This window comes from Musca vetustissima, unplaced genomic scaffold (genome assembly GCF_032173495.1).
Source record: "Musca vetustissima isolate MV318-11 ecotype Yass unplaced genomic scaffold, APGP_CSIRO_Mvet_v1 utg44575, whole genome shotgun sequence".
NCBI classification, from domain to species: domain Eukaryota; kingdom Metazoa; phylum Arthropoda; class Insecta; order Diptera; family Muscidae; genus Musca; species Musca vetustissima.
Genome location: NW_026883889.1, coordinates 16,196 through 43,102, shown reverse-complemented (window position 1 = coordinate 43,102; position 26,907 = coordinate 16,196). Strand labels below are relative to the sequence as shown.

General features: G+C 31.7%; 1 protein-coding gene across 1 annotated transcript; it reads right to left on the bottom strand.

Annotated features, from left to right (window-relative positions):
• Positions 1-4,234: 4,234 nt before the first annotated feature.
• LOC133330878 (uncharacterized) lies at positions 4,235-23,086 on the bottom strand. Its single transcript, XM_061539281.1, has 7 exons — positions 22,957-23,086; positions 18,944-18,995; positions 7,281-7,339; positions 6,699-6,855; positions 6,452-6,632; positions 6,076-6,384; positions 4,235-4,329 (listed from the first exon to the last, which is right to left on the bottom strand). Exons 1-7 carry the CDS (start codon positions 23,045-23,047, stop codon positions 4,282-4,284), a joined length of 897 nt encoding a protein of 298 aa, XP_061395265.1. The 5' UTR covers positions 23,048-23,086; the 3' UTR covers positions 4,235-4,281.
• Between the last annotated feature and the right edge of the window lie 3,821 nt (positions 23,087-26,907).

The window sequence follows — 26,907 nt, the reverse complement described above, 5'->3', positions numbered from 1 at the left end:
CGTTCACCATACCGTAGCTGCAGTCCTGAGTCAAAACCATCATATAAACGCCCAATTGCAGTCCATTTACAACCATTTGACAGACCTTGCTGATCCCCATTTTTTCAATCCTCTCAATATCGAGATGGTGTTATCAAATGAGCAAACACCAAAAATGATTAAAGCTGGGCTTATCCAAACAGCAACAAATATGCCAATTGCCCAAAGTTCCGTCTTCGGTTGGATCATATTCGGAGGCTGCCAGTATTAAGTTGCATTCCAGCAAGAGGGCCCGGTATGTTAAACCGCGTTTAACAAAATAGATTAAATAGAATAAGTATTATCTAAATTTGAATTACTAAATTATTTAACGTGCTCCATTTTGATGGCAACCTTTCCTCTTGTTGAAAATAGCTTTCACTCATTTGCTGAAACAGACTATTTCTGACTGTGAAACGTATCGGTTGTGCTTTTTCTGTCAAGAAAATTAAAAAAAATATAAACATAAATTTCAAATTTCGACAAAAATTTAAATTAAATCAGATTTTAATTTTTGATTTCCTAAAGGAAACCTTTGAAATAGAAGAATAAGAACGTAAAACGCATTTGACGCGGGTGCAAATAATGGGGACCTCCATCCGTTTCTCAGACCGGGGGAGGCCTCCTGATACATCCTCGGAAACAAAAAAAAGATCCAAATGATGTTGCTTCAGTTAGTCAATTGGATCGTACAAATAGATGTAAAGAAAAAGTTGACAAGTCTCAGATTGTTCAAGTTCAAGTAGTTTTTCCCTATTAGGCGATTTAGATATAGAATCGAATTTAACTGTAAACACTAATGTTCATAAACACAAACTGAATCCACAATCCAAAGTTTATAAAAGAGAATAGCCTTTTTTACCCATATATATTCTTTCAAAACGTTAATATATGCTCTCTTATTGATCAATTGAAAACGAAAAACGTTCAATTTAAAATAAAAACCAATCCAAAACGAAAAGTAAATTTTTCATAAAAGATGCTTCAACTCACGCTGAAATGATGCAATTGCTTAAAGAAAAGAAGATTTCATCCTATTCATATACTCCTAAAGAGTTTAAACGACTGATGTCGTTGATATTACGTCGGAAATTGATAATTTTGTTCCAGGCATGTTGAATCAGTTTCAAAGTTCTCTACACAGTTTTCTCAAAATAATGGATTGGATAGAGTTATTTTTAATAACACTTATACCTAACCGGAAAATAAACGAGATCCTCGGCATAATGAATATCCTTGACCAAATAGTTTCATGGGAAAGATCGAATACGTCAATAAAAATCCCCCAGTGTTAGAAATGTGACAAGTGCGTTGAATTCGTCAAACTTAGTTACTACAAATAGGACTTTTGCTAGTGTTAAAGGTGCTAGTGGAATATGTTTTGGTTACAGAATTTTTAAAGGTTTCAAAACTGTTATGCGGTCCCGATTTAACCCTGGAGGAGAGGATAAAACAATTTATGGCTAATTACAAACATATGTCAAAAGATCGAGCAAAGACCGAGTGCTTGAAATTGGTAAAAGATGTTCAAGATGAGTACTCACCATAGAGGATGAAACTTAATCACATTCAATGTTGGATCACTTGTCAACATTTGTAGAAAAATCGAACTGAACATATTACTAGATCAGTTTTAAATTTTGCAGAAAATTGTGATGGTTTAATAATAGCAGGTGACTAAAATGTTTGTTTTTTAAAAATTGTATTAGCATGTAGCATTAACTTATAATGATTTTAAAATAATACATTATAGTTTTAAGTGTTCGTTATAGTTATTGTTGTTAAAACATTATAACTTGAACAAATTATAAGTCTCAATAAATCAATCAATAATCAAATCCTTCCAATTACAAAGAAGTTTTAAGGGGAATATCTTAATTTCAAATTTCTATTGTTAGAAATTTTAAATAACAATAAATAAATGAAACCACTCGTTTCCACGACAGAGGGGTCTACGATCCGAAACGACCCGAGTCTTACTCGGCCAACGTCTGCCACCTCAGCCCATTGTGTAAAAGCAATAGGGCTGCTACAACAACAACAACTAGAAAAATCAATAAATAAAATATTGAAAAAATACATTGTTCAACAACCATTATCGAAAAATCGAAAATACAGCTCCCGTTTTTTGCTCTTCCATGTTCGTACAGAATAAGGGGAGCCAGCGAAAGCAAACAATTTTGTTCACATCTACTGTTAATTACAACAATAACATCTGCACAAATAGGGGGTTTGTTACGAATATAATGTCAACAGCGCCATCTAGCTTTTAATTCATGTACTGTGTCGGTTTTGTTTTTCATACACAAAATAAATGTCATAAATTTTGGTATTTTTGCATTGAATATATATCTTGAATTATTTCTGATTTTTTAAGTACGAATATCAATTTTTCTACCGTAAGAAAATATGAAAAAGTCAAAACTAAATTTGGAATTGTTATTTATTTTCTTTTTTGCTTGCTGACAATCACTTTATAATCAAAAACCCTCTCTGTATGTTTGGACAAAATCCGCGAATAGAATAAGGGTGATTAATTAAATAAAAAAGCAAACTTATCTTACTATTGGTTATTTCTTTCTTTATTTTTCAATTTTATGCAAGTAGATAAATTTACAATAATTCTTAAAGAATATAAGTATATCTCTACTCTATGCAATACAGAATAAAATTGTGTATATTGTTTTATATGTGTGTACTTATGACCACACATCATTAAATATTAGTATTTATGCGTGCTTATTAACGAAGTTCAAACATCATTGTGAAAATTCTCAATGTGTTTCTAAGAGCTTGTGTATGTCTTAAATACATAGTATGAACAACATTGTTTATATTCCATTTTATATTATATAGTTATGTATAATTTTAAAAATTGTTATTGTAATATGTAGTTTGTAATAAAATCGTATACATATGTTTACTACTATTATTTATTAGCCTTTGATTATACATCTTTTGTTACATCATATAGAAAAAGAAAATATGCAGTGCATTATATTTAGTTTTTAACAAAACTATCACACATGGTTTTTTCCGTTGAATATTTGGATTTGATTATAGCAAAAACACATTTTTGTTAAGGTAAGCAATAACTAATAAAATGTTTATAAGTAAAAAAAATATTAAATAACATTATTCGTAGTCTTCAACAATAAATTTTTTGTTATACAATTACATTTTGCACCTGACGTATTTAAAAGGATGTAATTTGTGATACAGATAATTAAAATTATATTGAACGTGCATATATACCATATATATGCAAATAACCACAACCGTTCGGTATTCTTTATAAATATAAACAAAACAAATTTTGACGTTCATTTACTTAACTTTAAATTATTTTATGCTAGTGTTGTAGGGCATGCCAAATTGTTTGATCATATATATTTCTATTTAGAAAGGCAAATTACATGATTTTATTTTATAATATACGTGGATTATAAAAAAATAATATTAAAAGTGGTATATTTTTAAACCAGAACCTCTATTATCCCAAGACATTTTTGGAAACTAAAGTAACATATTTCAAACATTCACTCTAACCTGACTGCAAATTGTATATGGTATTTGAATTGATAGCCATGTATAATATTTATAGTAAGAAAACGTACACAACGTATTGCTTGAATTTTTCAGAAAAAAAAACAGACAAATGAGTTATATTTGAGTTTAGTCAAAACTTAAAAGAATACCCTACTAATTAATATGTATTATCTATATTTATCCTATGGAATTATGTATATATTTCTTAATCTGCAAAAATCGCATAAATCAATACAACATAAAACTTGAAAAGTACATACATACATAATACATAATACAGTATTTTTCGGTTAATTGAACCTACGGTTAATTGGTTTCCACGCTTAATTGAACCCCATGATGGGTCAAAAATATTTCATTTCATAGTAAGCGGGTTCGGATAATTGGTTCCTCGGTTAATTGAACAAAAATTTGTGCAAATTTTGATGTGCAATTAACCGAAAAATACTGTATATATTTTGCTATTGCTTTATACGAAGTCAATCAAACAATTAATTATGTTTCGTTATATATATAGTATGAATTGTATTGCTAGCAATTTATTTGATAAGTGGAATTATATCTTTATTTCAGCCAATCTGTCCATATTTGTTGATAGTTTGAATTTTTTTCACTGCATTTCGATCATATAAAGTTGTTGATGCTTTGTTCTGTTTCATGCGCTTCATTTTTTTAAGAATCGGTTCACCTTAATGTGTTCCGATTCTTTAAACGCTAGCGATTCCGCTTGGTTTTCCTGCTGACATTGCCCTCGATGATAATCTAATAATAAATCACAACATTAATGGATATGGTATGTATGTATATGTATTATATATTTGTAACAAAATGTTAATGTTAAGTAGTTAATTCCACCTTATATATATATATATATATGGAACCAAATTCTAGATATAATAGAATCCAATATTATTACGTTAAAATAACCTAGACTCATGTGTTTCATATTTTTATACCATGTTAAATAATGCCTTCTCAATGGCAGTCCCGGTTATTAAAGTTAGTTGGGATAGAGGACCAGCTTGGTCTACTCCGTATCTTAGAAGTTTACGTAATGTTAAAAGTAGATTATTTAAAAAGTTTAAAAAATATAATACTCTTGTGAACAACACAAATTATTCTAAAGCTAGGCATAAATACAATTCTGAGAACTTAACATGCTATTCAAATTATCTCTCAAAAATTAGACAAAATCTTTTCGCCAATCCTAAAAGCTTTTATAATTTTTTTAATTCTAAAAGGAAAGTTCGAGAATTTCCTAGTTGCATGAGGTATGGTAGTAAAGACTCCTGTGATACATCTGAAATAGCAAACATGTTTGCAGATTTTTTTCTAAGCACTTACTCCGCATTGACTTTTAACAAAATTAACAATTTTCCAAACTTTCTTCTAACAGATTGTTGCTCCCTAGGACCTGATGGAGTACCGGCGAACATATTGAGAACCTGTGCTTATGAACTATATAAGCCCCTTACTGCTATTTTTAATCTTTGGCTGTCTTCAGGATATTTTCCCACGTCCTGGAGATCTAGTTTTATTAATACCTTACATAAATCCAGCAGCAGAAATATCGCTGAAAATTATAGGGGTATAGCAAAACTTTTGAACTCTTAGTATCACGTAGGATTATTTATTTTGTTTCGCCAATAATTTCACCTTATCAACATGGTTTCATCAAAGGCAGGTCTACTTTGACTAATTGCTGATTTTCCTGATTAAATTTTATGTTTTTTTTTAAAAGGAATACGATGAAATTTAACGCTATTCTTTAAATTGTTCGTATGTCACTATTGCCTACTTCATAATTTTGTTAGTTCAGATGTTCTTAACGTCCATCCACATTCAAAGGTGACAGATAAGGCTGGGTTTTTGGAAATTCGTACTAGAACGTAACGAAAAGTGCAAAAAAAATTTAAGTAATGGGTATCAAGGTTGAGAAGTAAGTTCAGTATAAAGCGGTGGTTTTGGAAGTGTGTACTAATGTACACAAATGGTACTAAACAATACTAAATGTGGTACAATTTGACTTTGGAGAAACGGATGGAGCAGAAATCCTGAAATTTAAAATTACATTACCGTCGGAGTATAGGATTAGAAGATGTAGGTATTTTTGGACGTTTCTTACATACAAAATCGTACTATAATTGGTACAATTTTGATTTGGTTAAACCGTTAGAGCTGGAACACTAAAATTTGGAGATAATATTACTTTTGGAGTGTAGGATTGGAAATTCATACTTATGGGTACTAAATAGTATTAAATTTGGAACAATTTGAATTTTGGTGGACCGATAGAGATGGTATCATTTATCGCGATTGGGCTGTGTCTTAGAAGTTCATACTAATGTACTAAATCTAAGTGAACCGATAGAGCAGGAATCCTAAAATTTGAAGTTTGAATCACTTTGGGGGTGTAGAATTGGGGTATATGGAAGTTCGAAAATTCATACTAATATGTTTTAAATGGTACTAAATTTGGTACAATTATATAAATATAAATAAATATACCTGCAAAATTTGGCTAGCCTCGAAAGCAGTTCCTGGCAACAATATAACTGGCGAAGAAACATGTCCAGCTTCGACACATAACATATTTGGAAATTCATCATCACCAAAATCTCCAATTTCTCGGGCTTTGTCAATCCAAGGATTCCAAATGACTGTATCGGGAAAATTATACTTATGTATGCGCATTTTACGTCCCGATACAACATTCGTTATAATATGTTCTTGGGGTGTATGTTGATAAATCCGATCTGTCCACTCATTGACGGTTACAACTTCACGACCTTCCTGATACAATGCATCATTGCGTGTCTAAAGAAAAACAAACAATAACACACAAATATATATCGATATATTCGCTCTTATCGATATAGTGTACCTTATCCATAAATGTGCATCCATGTAATCCAGTTATTTGGCAACGTCTAACATCAGGAACTTTAAGATAAGTGTGTAGTAATAAATTAAATGTCATCGTTAGTTCTTTACTGGGATTATACACTCCAATATGAAAATGTAGTTCCTTTTCGCGTAATATTAAGCGGTATGTGATACGAAATCTGTAGAGAAATTGAGAGTATACCTGTATTATATATTCAAATGTATAGCATTATAGTTTATCTTACTGATAATTCCACATAGATCTTGTAAATTCGTTGTCCATCAATGAAAAAATTGCCTCTACGTCACCATTATGAAGTCTTTCAGGAGGCCGTTCTAAATTCCAACGTGTAATACGAGCAAAACCGTGTTGAGCCCCAAATGACCATGGACCGAATTGAGCTGTGGAAACCCCGAATGGAATGGTAAATGTAATTTTTAATTAATATTGAATATTTTAAATTATTATCTTCTTCAGATTCTGTAAACAATTAAGGGTCATTCCGTTAAAAACAATAAATACAATATAGGTGTTTGAGGTTTTTCCACATTTAATAAGTTATTTGGTCTGTTCCCGTACTGGAATAATCTACTAATTTTTACTATTTTCGATATCATACTATTTTCGATATCATAAATAAAAAATTTGTTATCGTAGTAAAAAATTTTACATTCTTGGAGGTTCAGGAACAAACCAATTATTTTACAATTTTTTTAACATGGAACGTACTCCCTTTGGGATGTCTATATATATACAGCATAATGTTCCACTGTGATAGTTGATAGTAGTTATTGAATGGTATGTAAAAATAAAAATCAAAACTTACGGAATACGAACGGTATACCGCCACGAATCGCCTTCTTTCCATCAAAAGAGGCCAATTTGCTGAAATGTAAAAAACACAATTATTCGATTTATTTTAAAATTGAGTACAATTAGTTAACAAAGCAGACATGAAATTTAATACATTGCCAATAAATGTGATGAAAAAATAAATGAAAGTATATATTTAAAAAGTGTACAAAATCCAAATATCTTAAATGTTGAAATCCAAATAATAACGTTGAGATTTCATGTATATAATCTTATTGCTTAAAATGGTTGTAAGACATTTTTTGCTTTCATAGGCAAATGTTTTAAACATTTATTGTTAGAACCGTCTAATCCTGGAGATTTTCTCTTTTAAACTCTTTAACAAATGTATTAAATTCTGCTGTAGTTATCTTCAATGGTACTATTAACCTCGGAAATTTTTGTAGGGTTGCTAAAATGATTAGACATGTTGTGATTGTTTAGGAAATGAGTATCAATTATTTCGCATTTATCCAACTGGGAATAATAAAATTGATTATTTTGGGATATAGTTGGTATATTTTGAGTTTTCCTCTTCAAAACTTTAGAATTTTTTTCAAAGCGGCTTCGATGAATTGTCCTATTCAGATAGTGTTTTATTTTAAGACTCATTTCTATAAGCCAATAACTCGCGATTTATTTGTTTGTTCAGGCGATTCATATAGATACGATCACTAACATCTTTGAATCTTTTAAAATTCCTTTTATATATATTTCTGTGCTGTATCAATATTTTCATAAAATTTTGTATAGATCTCCTTGGGATCCTGCTTATTTTTTTGGGAATACTATGTTCAACGGCATCTTGAATTATATTAGTGAAAGTTTTAATTTCCGCATCAATTTGGTTAGCAGCACACAGCGGATGGCATTCAGGAGTTGAGAGTTTGTTATTAATAAAGCTTTTAAATCGGGATCAGTTAGCTTTATTATAATTGTAATAAAAGTTATCAGAGATATTTGTTAAAAACACATCTAAATTGGACGGACGTCTTTCAATGTCTGGTGGTATGTATGTTGAGGTTTGAGGGAAAATTATTTGTAAATTATTGTGCTGAAGTTTGTCATATAACATATTTCCCCAACTGCTGTTTCTAGAACATCCACAATAAGTGTGTCTGCAGTTTAAATCACCTCCTCATATAAACATATTGGAATGCGAGGTTGGAACTTCCTTCCGCGTTAGAACTTCCTCAGGGAAAATAGCAGGAATATATATATATATATATATATAAATACAACTTCGTTTGCAGTATAGATTTTCAGACCGATGTTTTCAATAATGAATGTGTTTATCGCAAATAGGTAAAAGGTTGTAGACCTAGGAATGCAGTCTCATCCAATTATATGTTAAAGAATATAGTGTTTGGGCAACCACATAAACAATTGCTTGCCTTATTGGCTGTTTTCAATAATAATGTAATAGGAACGATGTAGATTTGCGCCTTCGTTTTACCAACAACTGCAAATTTTTTACGAAAGATAACGACCAAAATAATCGTTAAGCCCTATCGATCGATCCTATTAAAACTAAATCTATTTAAAACAAAACTATAGTTCTAAATTTCAAAATAATAGCTTTATTAAATCTGAATTTAGTAAAAAAAACCTTCTCCTGTGGAATTTCAAATTTGAGGGCTACGGTTTTTGGCGAATATGGCTCGATATATTATTTGTTTCAGTTTGACATTTGATGGTCGGGACGTGTTATAAAATATTTATTTTAAGGATGTCAACAGCTTTGTGATTTATTAATTAGAATTTAGAATTAAACTTCGATTACCATGTACTATCTAAGGATATAAAACTAACGGCTAAATTATAATTCAACAAAAATTATATATTTAATCGATCTTATACTATCTGCCATTTCCAACGGCATTGTATTGAACAAGTTAAAAAAAACAATCATTTAATTTATTAAAATATTAAATTACTAGCAAAGTACCCGCTACTTCGTATGCGGAAAGGGGATAAAAAATATTTCATATGGAAATCGTGAATGCCGTATAATTAGTTGTACTATAGTTCTGAATTCCAAATCTGTTCCTACATTTAATATCAAGTTTATTACCATTAAGTACTCTTCATACACATAAGCTCTATTTTCCGAAATCAACACTTTAGCAAAAACGTACAGGTTCCACATGTAATTCCATTTAGAACTTTTCGAACACATAATTATACATTTTCAAGACTACTTCTATACCGTCACCTCCACTAAATTTAATACCAAAAACCCTTTGGTCCTTCTTTCTAACTCTCTGTCAATGACCAACATTCTAAATTTTAGGTTTCCAGCTCTCTCCGTTACCCAAATTCAAATTATTCCAAATTTAGTGAATTTTCTTCCACCATAGTCCAAATTGTTCCAAATTTAGTGGTTTTCGTACTCATAAGTACAAATTTCCAAATGTACCTCAATCCTTCTTTCAGATAGTCCAAATTTAAGAATTTCAGCTCTGAGTGAAACCATTCCGCACTTTTCGTACCCATAACCGAACCAATCTCAATATTCCAAACCTGCTTTCAATCGTAAGTCCAAATTTAAGAATTTTAGCTCTATCTGTTCACTAAACTGTACCATATTTGGTACCATTCTGTACTTTTCCTACACTCCCAGAGTAACCTAAGTTGCAACATTCAGGATTCGAGTTCTACCCGTTCACCGAAGTCCAAATTGTACCAAATTTTTTGGTTGTCGTACCCAAAGTACAAATTTCCAAAAATACCTCAGTCATACACTCCAATAACAACCTTAGGTCCACATTTAAAGATTCCACCTCTATTCGTTCACCAACATCCAAATTGTACCATTTATTATTTTTCGTAGACGTAAGTATGAGTTTCTAAAACTGCCTCAATTTCCCACTGAAACAGTAATTTTATTCATTAATTTCAGGATAACAGCACTATCTCTTCACATAGATCCAAATTGTACCATATTTAGTACTTTTCGTACTCATGAGTTCGAACACTGTTTCCAACACTGTCTCAATTCTTTGCTATAAGAGTAATTTTATTTTCAAATCCATCCATCTCTATCCTTTCACTCAAATCTAAATTGTACTAAACTTAGCACCATTTAGTACAGATAATTACGTATTTTTAAAACTACCTCATCCTACACTCCAACCTTATTTTTAAGTCCAAATATTAGGATTCCCGCCCACACAAAAAGAATTGTACCATATTTAGTACCAATTAGGTCTTCTCGTATCCATAAGTACGAAATTTCAATACTTCCTTAATCTTGTAATTTTAATTCCAAATTTACATTTACTATCTCTATCCGTTAACTCGAATCAAACTTGTACCAAATTTTTTTACCATTTAGTACACATAATGACGAATTTTAAAAAATTACCGACATATCTCAATTCTGCACTCAAACTGTAATATTAATCCAAAATTTCAGAATACAGCCCTATCCGTTCACACATTTGTAAGCTTTTCGGTACCATTTAGTACTTTTTGTTTTATAATTAAACATTTCCTAAACTATGTCAATCCTACACTCCAACAGTAATTTTAATTAAAAAATTCGGGAGTCCATCACTATCCGTTCACACGTAATCAAGTTGTACCAAATATTGTACTATTTCGTAGTAGGTAGGTGACATGCTTCCATATCTCAATTCCATATTCAAACATCAACCATTAGTCCAAATTATTGGTTTCCAGCTCTCTCCGTTCACCCAAATCCATCTAGTGCCGTTTAGTACTTTTCGTACACATAAATACGAGTTTCCAAAGATGTCTCTATAGCTCAATCTACAACAGAAATCTTAATTCCAAATTTCAGGTTCTCAGTTCTATCCTTTCAATCAACATCCAAATTGTACTAAATTTAGTACCATATATACCTTTCGTACCAAAAAGTACGAATTTCATAATCTACCTTAGTCCTACACTCCAACAGTCATTTTAATTCCCAATTTGAAGTCTTCAGCTCTATCTGTTCACCTAAATCCAACTTCCACCAAACTTAGTACCAATTAAGTACTTTTCATACAAATAAGTACGATTTTTAAAAGCTAATTCCGATTATCAAGATTCCATCTCTACACACTCAACTGAAGGTAAATAGTACGGAATTTAGTACCATTTTACACTTTTTATACACATAAGTACGAATGTCTTAAACCATTTCCGTACATCAACACCACTTCCCAACATGTATTCCATTTAAAATGTCAAGATTTCAGCTATATATGTTCAATATATATACAATAGGAAATAAATTCAGTAAAGTTCAGTACCTTTAGTACACTTATAGGTCGAATTTCCAAAAACCCTTTTGCACATCTTTCTAACTTTCCATCAGTGACCAACATTTCAAATTTCAGAATTCTAGCTCTTCCCGTTCACTAATAAAAAGGGTACCATATTTGGTACATTTTAGTACTTTTCGTACCCTTCTACTTCCAACAAAACTTCCTGCATACCCCGATCCTACACCCCCATAATGATTCCAAATTCAAATTTAAATGTACTAAATTTAGTACACAGTAGTACGAATTTCCAATAGTTCTTACTAAACCCACATCCCCACAGTTATCCTAAATCCGCCCACACAAAAAGAATTGTACCATATTTAGTACCAATTAGGTCTTCTCGTATCCATAAGTACGAAATTTCAATACTTCCTTAATCTTGTAATTTTAATTACAAATTTACGTTTATTATCTCTATCCGTTAACTCGAATCAAAATTGTACAAAAATTTTAAAAAATTACCGACATATCTCAATTCTGCACTCAAACTGTAATATAAATTCAAAATTTCAGAATACAGCCCTATCCGTTCACACATTTGTAAGCTTTTCGGTACCATTTAGTACTTTTTGTTTTATAATTAAACATTTCCTAAACTATGTCAATCCTACACTCCAACAGTAATTTTAATTAAAAAATTCGGGAGTCCATCACTATCCGTTCACACGTAATCAAGTTGTACCAAATATTGTACTATTTCGTAGTAGGTAGGTGACATGCTTCCATATCTCAATTCCATATTCAAACATCAACCATTAGTCCAAATTATTGGTTTCCAGCTCTCTCCGTTCACCCAAATCCATCTAGTGCCGTTTAGTACTTTTCGTACACATAAATACGAGTTTCCAAAGATGTCTCTATAGCTCAATCTACAACAGAAATCTTAATTCCAAATTTCAGGTTTTCAGTTCTATCCTTTCAATCAACATCCAAATTGTACTAAATTTAGTACCATATATACCTTTCGTACCAAAAAGTACGAATTTCATAATCTACCTTAGTCCTACACTCCAACAGTCATTTTAATTCCCAATTTGAAGTCTTCAGCTCTATCTGTTCACCTAAATCCAACTTCCACCAAACTTAGTACCAATTAAGTACTTTTCATACAAATAAGTACGATTTTTAAAAGCTAATTCCGATTATCAAGATTCCATCTCTACACACTCAACTGAAGGTAAATAGTACGGAATTTAGTACCATTTTACACTTTTTATACACATAAGTACGAATGTCTTAAACCATTTCCGTACATCAACACCACTTCCCAACATGTATTCCATTTAAAATGTCAAGATTTCAGCTATATATGTTCAATATATATACAATAGGAAATAAATTCAGTAAAGTTCAGTACCTTTAGTACACTTATAGGTCGAATTTCCAAAAACCCTTTTGCACATCTTTCTAACTTTCCATCAGTGACCAACATTTCAAATTTCAGAATTCTAGCTCTTCCCGTTCACTAATAAAAAGGGTACCATATTTGGTACATTTTAGTACTTTTCGTACCCTTCTACTTCCAACAAAACTTCCTGCATACCCCGATCCTACACCCCCATAATGATTCCAAATTCAAATTTAAATGTACTAAATTTAGTACACAGTAGTACGAATTTCCAATAGTTCTTACTAAACCCACATCCCCACAGTTATCCTAAATCCAAGTTTTAGAATTCCAACTCTATCGGTTCACTCACAATCCAAATTGTACCAAATTTAGTACACAGTAGTATGAATTTCCAAAACCTCCAACTTACCCTAACCCTACAACCCCACAGTGACCCTAAATCCAAGTTTCAGTATTACAACTCTATCGGTTCACTCACAATTCAAATTGTACCAAATTTAGTACACAGTAGTACGAATTTCCAAAACCTCCAACTTACCCTAACCCTACAACCCCACAGTGACCCTAAATCCAAGTTTCAGGATTACAACTCTATCGGTTCACTCACAATTCAATTTGTACCAAATTTAGTACACTGCAGTACGAATTTCCAAAACCTCCAACTTACCCTAACCCTACAACCCCACAGTGACCCTAAATCCAAGTTTCAGGATTACAACTCTATCGGTTCACTCACAATTCAAATTGTACCAAATTTAGTACACAGTAGTACGAATTTCCAAAACCTCCAACTTACCCTAACCCTACAACCCCACAGTGACCCTAAATCCAAGTTTCAGGATTACAACTCTATCGGTTCACTCACAATTCAAATTGTACCAAATTTAGTACACAGTAGTACGAATTTCCAAAACCTTCAACTTACCCTAACCCTACAACCCCACAGTGACCCTAAATCCAAGTTTCAGGATTACAACTCTATCGGTTCACTCACAATTCAATTTGTACCAAATTTAGTACACTGCAGTACGAATTTCCAAAACTTCCTACAGACCCCAATCCTACACCCTCACAATGATCCTAAATCCAAGTTTCAGGATTCCAACTCTATCGGTTCACCCTCAATTCAAATTATACCAAATTTAGTACATAGTTGTACCAATTTCCAAAACTTCCTAAAAATCCCAATCCTACACCCCCACAGTGATCCTAAATCCACGTTTCAGGATTCCAACTCTATCGGTTCACCTACAGTTCAAATTGTACGATATTAAGTACACAGTAGTACGAATTTCGAAAACTTCTTACTTACCCCAAACATAGATGCTAAATCCAAGTTTCAGGATTACAACTCTACGGTTCACTCACAATTCAATTTGTACCAAATTTAGTACGAATTTCCAAAACGTCCCACTGAACCCAAACTTTCACCCCCAGAGTGATCCTAAATCCAAGATTTATGATTCCAACTCTATCTCTATTCCAACAATTCAAGTTGTACCAAATTTAGTACACATTAGCAAAAATTTTTAAAACTTCCTACATATCTCGATCTTACACCCCAACAGTGATCCTGACTCCAAATTTCATGATTCTAGCTCTATTGGTTTGCATAAAATTCAAATTGTACCAAATTTAGTACCATTTAGTACCCATGAATAAAAATTACTGAAACTGGGTAAAAAAAATTCCAAAATTACGTACATTCCCAATCCAACACTCCGACTGTAATGTTAATTTCAAATTTCAGGATTCCAGCTCGATTTTTATCTCCAAATTATATTTGTACCAAATATTGTATCATATAGTACTTTTCGTACACATGAGTACACGCTTCCAAAACCATCTCCTTAAATGGACTCTACATCTCATCCCTAATTCGCATTCCAAATTTCAAGTTTTTAGCTCTATCAATTCACATGGTACGAAATTGTTCAAAATTAAGTACATTTTAGTACTTTTCGGATATTTATAGTTCGAATTTCCAAAAACCCGTTGATACATATATCCTACACTCAGCGACCACCAATCCAAATTTCAGAGTTCTAGCTCTACCAGTTCGTCAAATACAAATGGTATCACATTTAGTACTTTTTAGTACTTTTCGTACCGTTCTAGTACGAATTTCCAAAAACGCTTTTGTACATCTTCCTAACTTTACATCAGTGACCCACATTCCAAATTTCAGACTTCTAGCTCTTCCCGTTCGCCTAATACAAAGGGTACCATATTTGGTACATTTTAGTACTTTTCGTACCCTTCTAGTTCGAATTTCCAAAAACCCAGCCTTATCTCACGCCTACACACCAACACCAACCCACACTCAAAATTTCAAGCTTCTAGCTTTAGCCGTTTCGTCTGGGCGATGATCTGTCAGTCACTCACTCACCCAATCACTTAACACTAAGCTCTTTTATATACAGTGGTGGTCACAGAATTAAAACATTTACTGTGGTAAACATTTTTTGATCAGCCCTCGATTCGTTTGAAGTATTTTTGAAATTTTTTTAATTCAGAACACATCGATATACTGTACTTAAGAGATTTAGTGTGAAAATGGAAAATTATTGCATGCAATTTTTCCATAAATAACGGTTTTTATGAAAATACATCGACTTTGAAGTGGCCATATAATTAAAACATTGTGTGATTTTTTTACTTTACTGCATTTTTTGAAAATATTTTTAAAAAAGCTCTTTAATTTAGTTAAATTATGTAAACTAAGCACCGATAAAATCATTCACTGATAAAAAATTTTTGAAAAAATCTGTAAAATCTATCTAAATTGCCAAAAATTTATACAGTACACCTTACATTCAGAAAATAACCCTTATTATAGAAAATAAAGGTCCGAATGCACCAGAAATTGCTAGAATTAGTAGAAAACTATAAATAATTCTCAGAATAAGTAAATATTTGAAATAAAAACTGAAAAAATGGGAATTAACCTAAAAGAACGAATCAATTTCGATAGCCTTTATTGAAGAAGGCCGGAATATTTTTGCAGTATGTGAGGAAATATCGATTGATATTGGCATTTATTATATCAAATCGATTGTTCGAGTAGTACAGAATATATTTTATCAAAAAATATATCAGTCACAACAAAAAGAACAGAGATCAACACCTATGTTGACGAGAAAACGTTTCTGGTACACAGCGGCATGTTTGATGGTTAACTCTTGACCCTTAAAATCTATTGAACATGACAATATTTTTTCAAAATAAAATTTTTAGAATAGAATAATGTCCATTTAATCTATTTTAGCCTAAAAGAAAGAACAAATTTACAATTTGACAAATATTTAAAGTCTTGTGTTGAGCATCAAAAATGCAGCTGTGTGGCAGAAACGTTTTCTCGTCAACATAGGTGTTGATCTCTGTTCGTTCTGTTGTGACTGATATATTTTTTGATAAAATATATTCTGTACTACTCGAACAATCGATTTGATATAATAAATGCCAATATCAATCGATATTTCCTCACATAGTGCAAAAATATTCCGGCCTTCTTCAATAAAGGCTATCGAAATTGATTCGTTCTTTTAGGTTAATTCCCATTTTTTCAGTTTTTATTTCAAATATTTACTTATTCTGAGAATTATTTATAGTTTTCTACTAATTCTAGCTATTTCTGGTGCATTCGGACCTTTATTTTCTATAATAAGGGTTATTTTCAGAATGTAAGGTGTACTGCACAAATTTTTGGGGATTTTGATAGATTTCACAGATTTTTTCAAAAAATTTTATCAGTAAATGACTTTATCGTTGCTTAGTTTACATAGTTTAACTAAATTAAAGAGCTTTTTTAAAAATATTTTCAAAAAATGCAGTAAAGGAAAAAAATCACACAATGTTTTAATTATATGGCCACTTCAAAGTCGATGAATTTTCATAAAAACCGTTATTTATGGAAAAATTGCATGCAATAATTTTCCATTTTCACACTAAATCTCTTAAGTACAGTATATCGAAGTGTTCTGAATTAAAAAATTTTCAAAAATACTTCAAACGAATCGAGGGCTGATCAAAAAATGTTTACCACAGTAAATGTTTTAATTATGTGACCACCACTGTATATAGATAGATAAAACATGGTGTCGACTTTCGGAAACTACTATCCAAATATCGTCAAGGTGTAATCCTACTTCAGAGGTTATAGAAATTTAAAAATAAAACATTTCGCACTAGGGTGGTAGACCTCCCATACAGATTTTTATAGATGAATCAGACATTAGAGTAATTATTTAGTATTTTTACCGATTTTCAGGCAAAATTATCGAGAATGTGTTTATTTTTCTCCCAAATGCCGACTATTGGATAACACCAATTTTTTGTTCCTAAGGGCGCCATCAAATTATTGACATAATTACAAATATTTTTTGTATAAACTTAAATTCAAAAGTGTCAACGTATACACTAACTTTTTCTTCAGAAATATAAATTATCGGCGTTGTTGAAAAAAGCTTATTGACAAAATAAAAAACCGCTGAATAAATGAGCTTAGCTTGAGGAAATATTACACAAAGGTAAGTTACAATGTTGGTAAAGTATAATCAGGGCATTTTTTCACATTTGGTTATAGGATTATTTAGTTATTTGAGGATATATACAACAGATTTCGATTTCTGGTACATGCCGACATTAGGAGCACTTTTCCTATTTTTTGTAACTTTCTAATGACGAGTCTAACACCATAATTTTGGTATATATATACATATATATAGGGTTCTGAAAAAGATCACTCAGAAAAAAAAAATTCAAAAGTAAAGACATGCCACTAGATTTTGCCGTTAGTAAAGGAGAAAGCAAAAAAGGCGCCTGAATGCTGTTTAAAAAAAATACTAAAACATCGAATGAAAAAGCGAAATAAAACATTCACACACATACAAAGTCATGTGGAGCCATAACAATCGCTAACAACCAACCATCGGGTCGTGCAGAACAAGGAAGCGAACACAAAACAGATGAACTTCAGAGAGAAAAAACTTCGAAAAGTATAATACAAAAACCTATGAGAAAAAAGCGCCAGAAAGGCAGAAACACCACAACAAACAACATAATCTAAAAACACAAATCTAAAATAAAAAAAAGTTCAACAACGTACCATGCTCTGTTTTACGAACCAAATAGAAAAAAACAAACAGGATTGCAAGCGTAGGGATAACAAACCAAATTATGTATATGTACTTCGCATTGACGATTCTACGAATAAAAACATGACCAACTAAGGTACAATCGACCAATGCGCCGCATTTGTTTCCCAAAGTATAGAAAACGCCAAACAGGAAAAAAAACATTCCTTCAGCTGAAATCCGTATATACATTTGTTGTCTGGAAAATAATATTGGCAAAAAATATCGATTTGTGTGGACTTAAATAAAGGCGCGCAAATCTCATTCATAAAAACCATCACTGAATATAAAAACTACATTGAAAGAGAGTAAAACATGAGACATGTACAACAAGATAAAGAACGTATAATGGAGAATACAAAATACATATAACAGTGATGTGAATTTCGAAGTTTATGGGTGATGGGTACTAAATGTTACAATTTCAAACGAACTAAAACTATTCAAAATAATAACTACTATGTATGTATAATAAAACAAGTAAAATTATAAATGTAAATTAAGTAAAACGAAAAAATATCAATATAAAATTCATTCTTACAAATTGAATTAAAATAACACAAAAAGGGATGTTAAAAGCTGCTCAAAACAATATATAATATAATATAATTGAATGCGTTTTTTTAGTACCCAAATAATAAGAATAGAACTACAATTAATGTAAAAGGCAGGGATTGAATCTACTCAAACTTCTTTTAATATTTAACATTAATTGGACAATACAATTTATACAAAATGCGAGGGATCGGAACTACTTAGCTTTCTTAAAATATTTATTGTTACTTAGGAATATTATTAATTGAGGGATCGGAACTACTCAAATTTTTTTAAAATATTCATAATATAAGGCATGATCCCATTTGTCTTAACTTACCTCACAAACAATTGCTCCTGATTATTTACACGCCAAGATACAACAGTTGCCCCTGAAATAATGTAAAATTTTTTACTTAATAATAAGATCTGACATAAAGGAAATATGTTGGGTTATGGTTTTAACAATGCAGATTTAAAAACAAAATAGTTTTTGACAAATGCCATATATCAAGATTTGAAAGTTACTTTTTATTTAAAAAAAGAAATATGTTGTAATTTGTGGATATAACAAATAATGTTAAGAGACTTAAAAAAACGTTATCCTCGTGTAACGTATGCCAAAAAATAAACCATAAGTAACAACACCTACAAATAAAACGCAGCAAAGTTACAGTATCCAATCTATTCCAAATAGGAAATAATTGACATAAAGTTAATATGTCAAAATATCAAACGTCCGTCAAATGTCTATGTAAAACTCTAAATAGAAATGTGTTAAAATTTCGCTTATAGCATGAACCATAATGGTTAATAGTAATCTCAATTCAATTATTTTATGACAATTATATATGGCTTAAATAGGTTAGTTTTGATGATGCCCAACAGTTAAATATCAGACACTCCACTCGGAGACATACACTCCGTATCATAACTATAGACGCACCCTTAATTCAATTGGTATGTTAGTTGACAAATAAAATTGACCCATTAAGTTATTGTTCACAATAAAACCATCAAAAACACATATTATTCAACAAAAATAATGAATTTATTCTTTATGGTTTCGCCGAATTCTGCACTTTTAAAATTACTGGTGTTGCATAACTATAGACGCACTTTTACAAAATTAGAAAAAAATATTTTTTAAAATTTAATAAAATAAAATAAAATAACTTTTATAAATAATGAGTAGGGCCTCCCTTATTTTGAATAAGTTCAAAAATTTTATCCATCACACTGTTGATCAAAATTATTCGCAAGTCTTCATCGATTGACCGCCATTCATCGAAAATCACTTCTTGGATGTAAAATACAGTTTGGTATTGGAGGTTTTCTGCATAGACACGATGAGTCAAGATTCCACACATGTTCTCGATCGGATTCTGGTCGGAAATTTTAATATTTTTCGATTTTAACCATACTTGAGTATGGCGACTTTTATGAACTGGTGCGTTGTCCTCCTAAAAAAGGAGTCCTTGATTGTTGCTGCTTTCCCAAAATGGCAATAATTTGTCTTCCAAGACTTGAACGTACTCCATTGAATTTATCCGACAACATGGAAATGTCAAATAAAGCATTCGTGGCTATAAAATTCTCATTGTGATCATACTAAAAAGGCGTAGTAGAAGATTTAGAAGTTAAAACTTGAAAATAAACTTTTTAAGTAAATGTTTCCGTTTCCTCTTTATCCTCGCATAGACGGCAGTAATCCACGTCATTAATCTCCCGCTTTGAGAAAAGAGATCTGATTTTGCAATTAAGAGAGTGATCGGTTATTCAGAGAGTGATTCGTTTATACATGGCATTTGACTATTAAAACGTTAATATGCAGTTTAGATTATATTGACTTTCTATGTAACATGAAATTTTTGAGTCAACAATTTTTAGAAGTATAGAGATATGAAGAAAATCCCAGCTAACCAATGAATATAGTACAGAATAAAAAGCCATGAAAAACCTATAGTTGACCAAATAAAATATATTTGATTTTGCTTCATTGGTTGTACATTGTCGCTTTTACGGTATACGTGGGATGATTTTGCCAGTAATCGTTTGAATATTTAAGTGTCTAGATATGTTCGTATATGTACATACATAGTAAGTCGATAACGTTTACTTACACAGACCTTATATGTAGGTTTAAGCATGATTTCACATTTTTTCTAACCCTTATGTTTTGATTTGTCAAACTATAATTGAAATAGCTGCATATACAAAAAATTGATTTTATTTTGTTTTCGTATTACTGAAATGAATTTTGGTAATTTTGAACATAAGAAAAAAACTTAAAATTACGCTGTTTATTATATTAACCAAAAGCGTTGATACAGTCAAATCCGCTTAATTGAAAGTGACCAAATGCAGTGAGTTTATTTCAATTATCCGAAGAGCGGCTATTTTTTCAATTAAGTTGTTTTCAAAGAAACATGACCCTTTGGAAGTAATTTCGTTTTCGTTGATCCACACAACGATTTTGATCTCCCTCGCGAAGCGAAGACGTTCTTTTGCGAGAGAAATTAAGGCCAGATAGATTTTGAGATTCTGCAAGCAGATTCTCTCAGCCATCTGTTGCCGACTACCTCGCAATAGAACGAACGGATTCTGCCAATGAAATATCCGATGGGATGCTTCACACGTCTCTCAATCGGATGATTGGACGACTGTGAGTCCCCTCGAGCAAACTCGTAGGCTATATCATTCCCTTCAATGTCACTATGTCATGGAACCCAAGAAAAACTAACTATCTGTCGTATATCATTCAGAGAGGACTTGCAATCATGAACTGCTTTTGAATTTATAGTACGCGACTTCACCGCTTTATGGGCCGTCTGACTATCGACATAAATAGTCACCGGTCCCGTAATGTCGGCAGTAAGGGATTTTACTATTTCGTCGCTTTCGTGATTGCAAGGATTTCTGCTAGAAATACGCTACAAAGATTGTTAAGTTTATATGAGTTATATGATTATATTTGATGTCATTAAAGTCTCTGTGAGAGGGAACATAGTCACTAATATGACTATTCCCCCTCAAGAGGTCACAACCTGGCGTTATGTTTAGGATGCTAGCATGACCATAGTTCAGCGATTTCAAGGCATACGTTTCCCGGAGCCTTTACACCAAGACCTTTGACATATGCCCAGCTAGACAGGGTTGAAAGGGCACCCTCCAGGACCAGGAACCTGAGATGATTGAATTTTAGAAGCATCTCATTTATCATCAAAAGCCACAAAAGGGGAAATAGTACTCCTCCCTGTGATGTGCCTCTGTTGACAGAATTCCTCACGGAACTCTCTCCTAAAGATGAGTTGATAATTCTGCTTTCCAGCCTTCTATCATTCCATTCCGTTAGGATTGAGGGGATACCTGTGCTTACGATGGCAAAATAGATGGGATACCTGTGCTTACGAGGTCATAATGGATGGCTTCCAGCTTCACATTGTTGAAAGCACTCTCAATGTCGAGGAATGCTGCCAAAGTTAGCCAGAGGACTTCATATTCTCCTCGATGCAACCAACCACATCATGCAGGGCTGTATCCACTGATCTGCCTTTGATGTATGCATGCTGGGAGTTGCTAAGTTTACTTTGGTCAATAGTGTTCCTAATTTCTTAGTCTAGTAACCTTTCTAAAGTCTTGAGTAGAAAGGGAGAGAGACTAATCGGTCAATAGTCTTTTGGTAGCGTGTGACTCGGCTTCCCGGTTTTCGGGATGATGGTCACTGTTACCTCTTTCCATAGACTTGGTAAGTACCACAGATGTTAACAAGCCCTAAAAATGTCCTGCAGAGACATTTCATCTGCGTGTTGCAGCATGACCAGTATTATACCATTATAATCGTAATAGTAGTAAAGGGGAAAAACGAGAATTGTCTTTTCTTTCGAATGTCTAAATATATTTTCGATGTTTTCTTACATTGTAAGGTATAGTAGTAATTGAACGGTGTTGTTCGTTGGAAAATCTGCAATAATATTTTATTGACCGAAATTTTTTTCTTAAAGGGAACAGACCATATAAAATACCGAATTTCAATAAATAAGGAATTAGCATACAATTAAAACCGGAGACTGGTTTTTGTATGCGCAAAAAACATCTCCCCGAAACTAAAATGTTATTAATAATGATTAATCATCAAGAAATATTCATATTCGTATAACAAATTTTAAATAAACAATAAATATGTTGCGAAAACAAATCACAGCAAATTCGCAACAAAAGTGGAAGTGTGTAATTAAAAGTTTCAATATTGAACACGTAATATAAAATATACATAACAATCATATACATATGTATGTATGTACATACATATGGCCCAAAATAAGAATAGAATTCATAAATAGGTAAACTTACCATGCAAATTGATTGTACATGTTGTGTTATTGCCACGATCCAAAACTACAACACTTGTAGCTGCTGCCCCCCCTCCTCCCGATGTGGCCATATTACCGGAGGTGGTGGATTTACAACGACGTCCACGCGGCAAAGTGATGGATTTACTTAAAATCGTTTACGAAGAAATAAGTGGAGTGCGAAGCGAGTACGAAACTGGCGACCGCACTTTTTGTAAACAATAAATTACACCAAATTATAATTGTGTTGTGAGTATGACGATTTCTCTGTTCTTACTGTAAATTATTGTATTTTGTCTTCGATTGAATTTTCAAAATGTTTGTGGGTAATGGCAGGCAAGGCGCGACAAGTTCACCTTGAAAGATCTAAGTTGATTTCTTTACTCTGTTAGACAAACACTCGTTGGTATAGTCTTTTGTTATCAATATAAGCTGTAGAAAAAAAAAAACAACAACTATGCGATTAGTTTGTTTATATTTACGAGTGCATTAAAATCAATAAATTGTTTAATGTGTTAAATAAACTGCAATCAATATTGACATTCATCTTTAATATCAACTTCAAAACAAAGGATTAGTCCTGATTGTTCGAAAGCTATTACAAGGTAGGATATAACTACCGACCTATTACAGTTTTTACTCTGTTTTGGAAGAATAACAGAAAAATTTCAAAATCACGTCTAATAAAGAAAATTTGTTGAGTATATTTTTTATATCTGACGAAACATGCCAACAAATACAGAGTTTTTATTTTTGTTGTTCTTCTCAAAATATCCTAACGTATATCATTGTACATTAGTTTTTATTCATTGATACAACTATTATATAGTAAGATGGCCTCTCTAAAAATCTACTATTTTGAGATTTATATTTGTTGTTGAATTATTGCACATTTGGTTTAATAATGGGTGGTTTCAAATTACAATCCATGGCATAATTACACTGTGATACAAAACAAAAAATTTTTTCAGGTGTTCTAATGTACCAATTCTGTTTACTTGGAGTCTCTGGACAACGAATATACCTTTGGATTTTCTGGGTCACTTCGAAAATTAGTTTTATAACGGTAAATGTAGAGAAAAACGTGGTTTCATAGATTTTCACTTTGAAACGCGTATAACTTATTTTCCTTCTAACGGATTTATATTATTCTTTTTTTCATTCGAAGAGTAGAATTTTTTCTTTCAAACAAGGTTGAAAGTGAAATGTGAAAAAATACGCATAAAATGACAAAATTTATTTTTCTTCGGACTGTACGAAGAAATTATGACATCAAGCCGTATAAGTTGTATTATATTACGGGAAAAACAATTAAATAAGCTTTCGAAAATGAGAAAAATCAAAAAAGTCGGTTAAAAAATGGACGACTTATACACATTTTTGTATTGATTTTATGCATATTCTCTAAAGGAAATATGGGTCTATCTCATTTTCTTTTGTCTGTTACAAACATAATGTGGAAACGAGGAAACGAGATAGACCCATAGTTCCTTTAGAGAATATGCATAGAATCAATACAAAAATGTGTATAAGTCGTCCATTTTTTAACAGATTTTTTTGATTTTTCTCATTTTCGAAAGCTTATTCAATTGCCTTCCCCGTAATATAATAAAACGTATACGGCTTGATATCATAATTTCTTCGTACAGTCCGAAGAAAAATAAATTTTGTCATTTTATGCGTATTTTTTCACATTTCAACCACTGTAACTCAGTCAATCCCCAATCGATTTACCAAGTATATACCTTGTTTGAAAGAAAAAATTCTACTCTTCGAATGAAAAAAAAAGAATAATATAAATCCGTTAGAAAGAAAAGATATTATACGCGTTCCAAAGAGAAACCACGTTTTTCTCTACATTTACCGTTATAAAACTAATTTTCGAAGTGACCCAGAAAACCAAAGGTATATTCGTGGTCCAGGGACTCCAACTAAACAGAATTGGTACATTAGAACCCCTGAAAAAAATTTGGTGTCGCACAGTGTTATTAAAAGTAGTCTCATTTCCTAAATCGATGATAGCAACCCCAACAAATATATACCTAATACGGCATTTACATTAGAACTTTTTACCGGGTTAACCTACTTTATGAGGACTTATTTGGCATATGTTCAAAGGAATAGACAATTAAACCCACTGGGTTAACCAAATCCGGTACAATGTAAACGTACTTTAACTGCTTTTGTAATTTTCAAATAAAATTTGTATTCGAAACCGTAACCATTTACGAATGACATATTTGAAAATATTGAAATAACTTATTACATAATTGGCCTGTTCCCGTACTGCAAGAATCTACTAGATTTTACTATTTTCTTCGATATCATAACTTATTACATAATTGGTCTGTTTCCGTACTGCAAGAATCTACTAGATTTTACTATTTTCTTCGATATCATAAGGGAAAATATGTTATCGTTGTAAAAAATGGTAGATTCTTGCAGTACGGGAACAGGCCAAATAATTTATTTCAATATTTATATCATGGTATAATAATAGAAGGTAACAGCAAGTGTTGTTGTACAAAAAACGATACAACAACATGGAAATTTGTTTTTGTAAGTTCTACTAGTGTCAACTCATTTGACAGAAAAATGTAAACAAATAAACAAATTATCATCAAATTATTTTTATTTTGAAAATGAAATATTTTCGAATCCTCAAAATAAAAATTGAAAAACATGAATGAAAATCTATCAAATTTATATTTCTATCGCTTCCACATCTTTCCTATAATTGAGCCATTGCCATATATATGTGTAACACATATGAAAATGCTGGGAATAGCGAGTTATTCCTTGAATAAAGATTTGCTTCCTCAAACTTTCCCAGCAGGCAGATTGAGTAAATTGAATACAGGAGCACATTTAATAAAGAACAATTTCAAATTGTATGCGTTCCCAATTTTATCAAATTCATATTGACACTAGTATTACGTTGGAATCAAATCAGCTGGGATTTGCTGTTACCTTTTATAATTGTACCATGTATTTATATAAAGTCTTATTCTATATTCGTTATATTTGCTAATTTTCCACTGTCCAGGACAGTAAATGTTTTATTAACTTCAGGTTTCAGGTTATATAGTATTTTGGTTTTGCAAAATAGTCAAGCGTAATCCCGGTTATTATTTTTGTTGTTATTGGGGATATTGTCCCCAGAATATAAAAAAGGTAATAATTTTAAGTATGAACTCATATCACTGATTTAACATGTCAATGCAATATGTCCATATTTTACAATTTTACAGGAGAGACATGTGATAAATTCGACTTAGCGAATTTACTCATTACAACAAAACAACTGCAACAAATTAAATAATTGTAATTCTTTTTATTGAATCGATGTATTTTTTTACTTATTGAGAATGTCTGTATGAAAATCTCAATTTTTTGGAAAAGGATATCTTATTGCCTTTTCTCGTTAAGTCAGCGATTGATGATTCTGGGTTTATTTAATATTAACATAATTCACAACTACGATTTATTCATGATCGGCTGTCCTTTCTGGGTCTATGTTTGCTTTCAGACTCGAAGATGGATTTTACAAACCCAATATAATTATTTTCCAGTTTTCTATCTTTTTTTTCTGGATTAATGTCTTTGTCTGTTGAGGTTAGAGATGGCCCGCCGTCTTGACTTGCAATTCGTTATAGTGCCACGACCAATTGCATTGACTTGGTCTAAGTGCCTTAAGAAATAATTTTCAATTTTGATTTCTCTTATGAATTTATCTAGTTGGTATATGTGTTCTCCTTGGTGTTTATTCATGAAATCCTCGACTGAGAGGATGCTATATTTGGTGCATTCGAAAAGTATGTGAGAGACAGTTTCTTCTGAATTGCAAGTGTCACAGATTGTATGACTTTTAATTTTGAGAGTGTGCTTTTGCTGAATGAGTGATTACTAAAAATGCGATTTATGATTTTCTGGTCACCGGCGGTGAGTTATG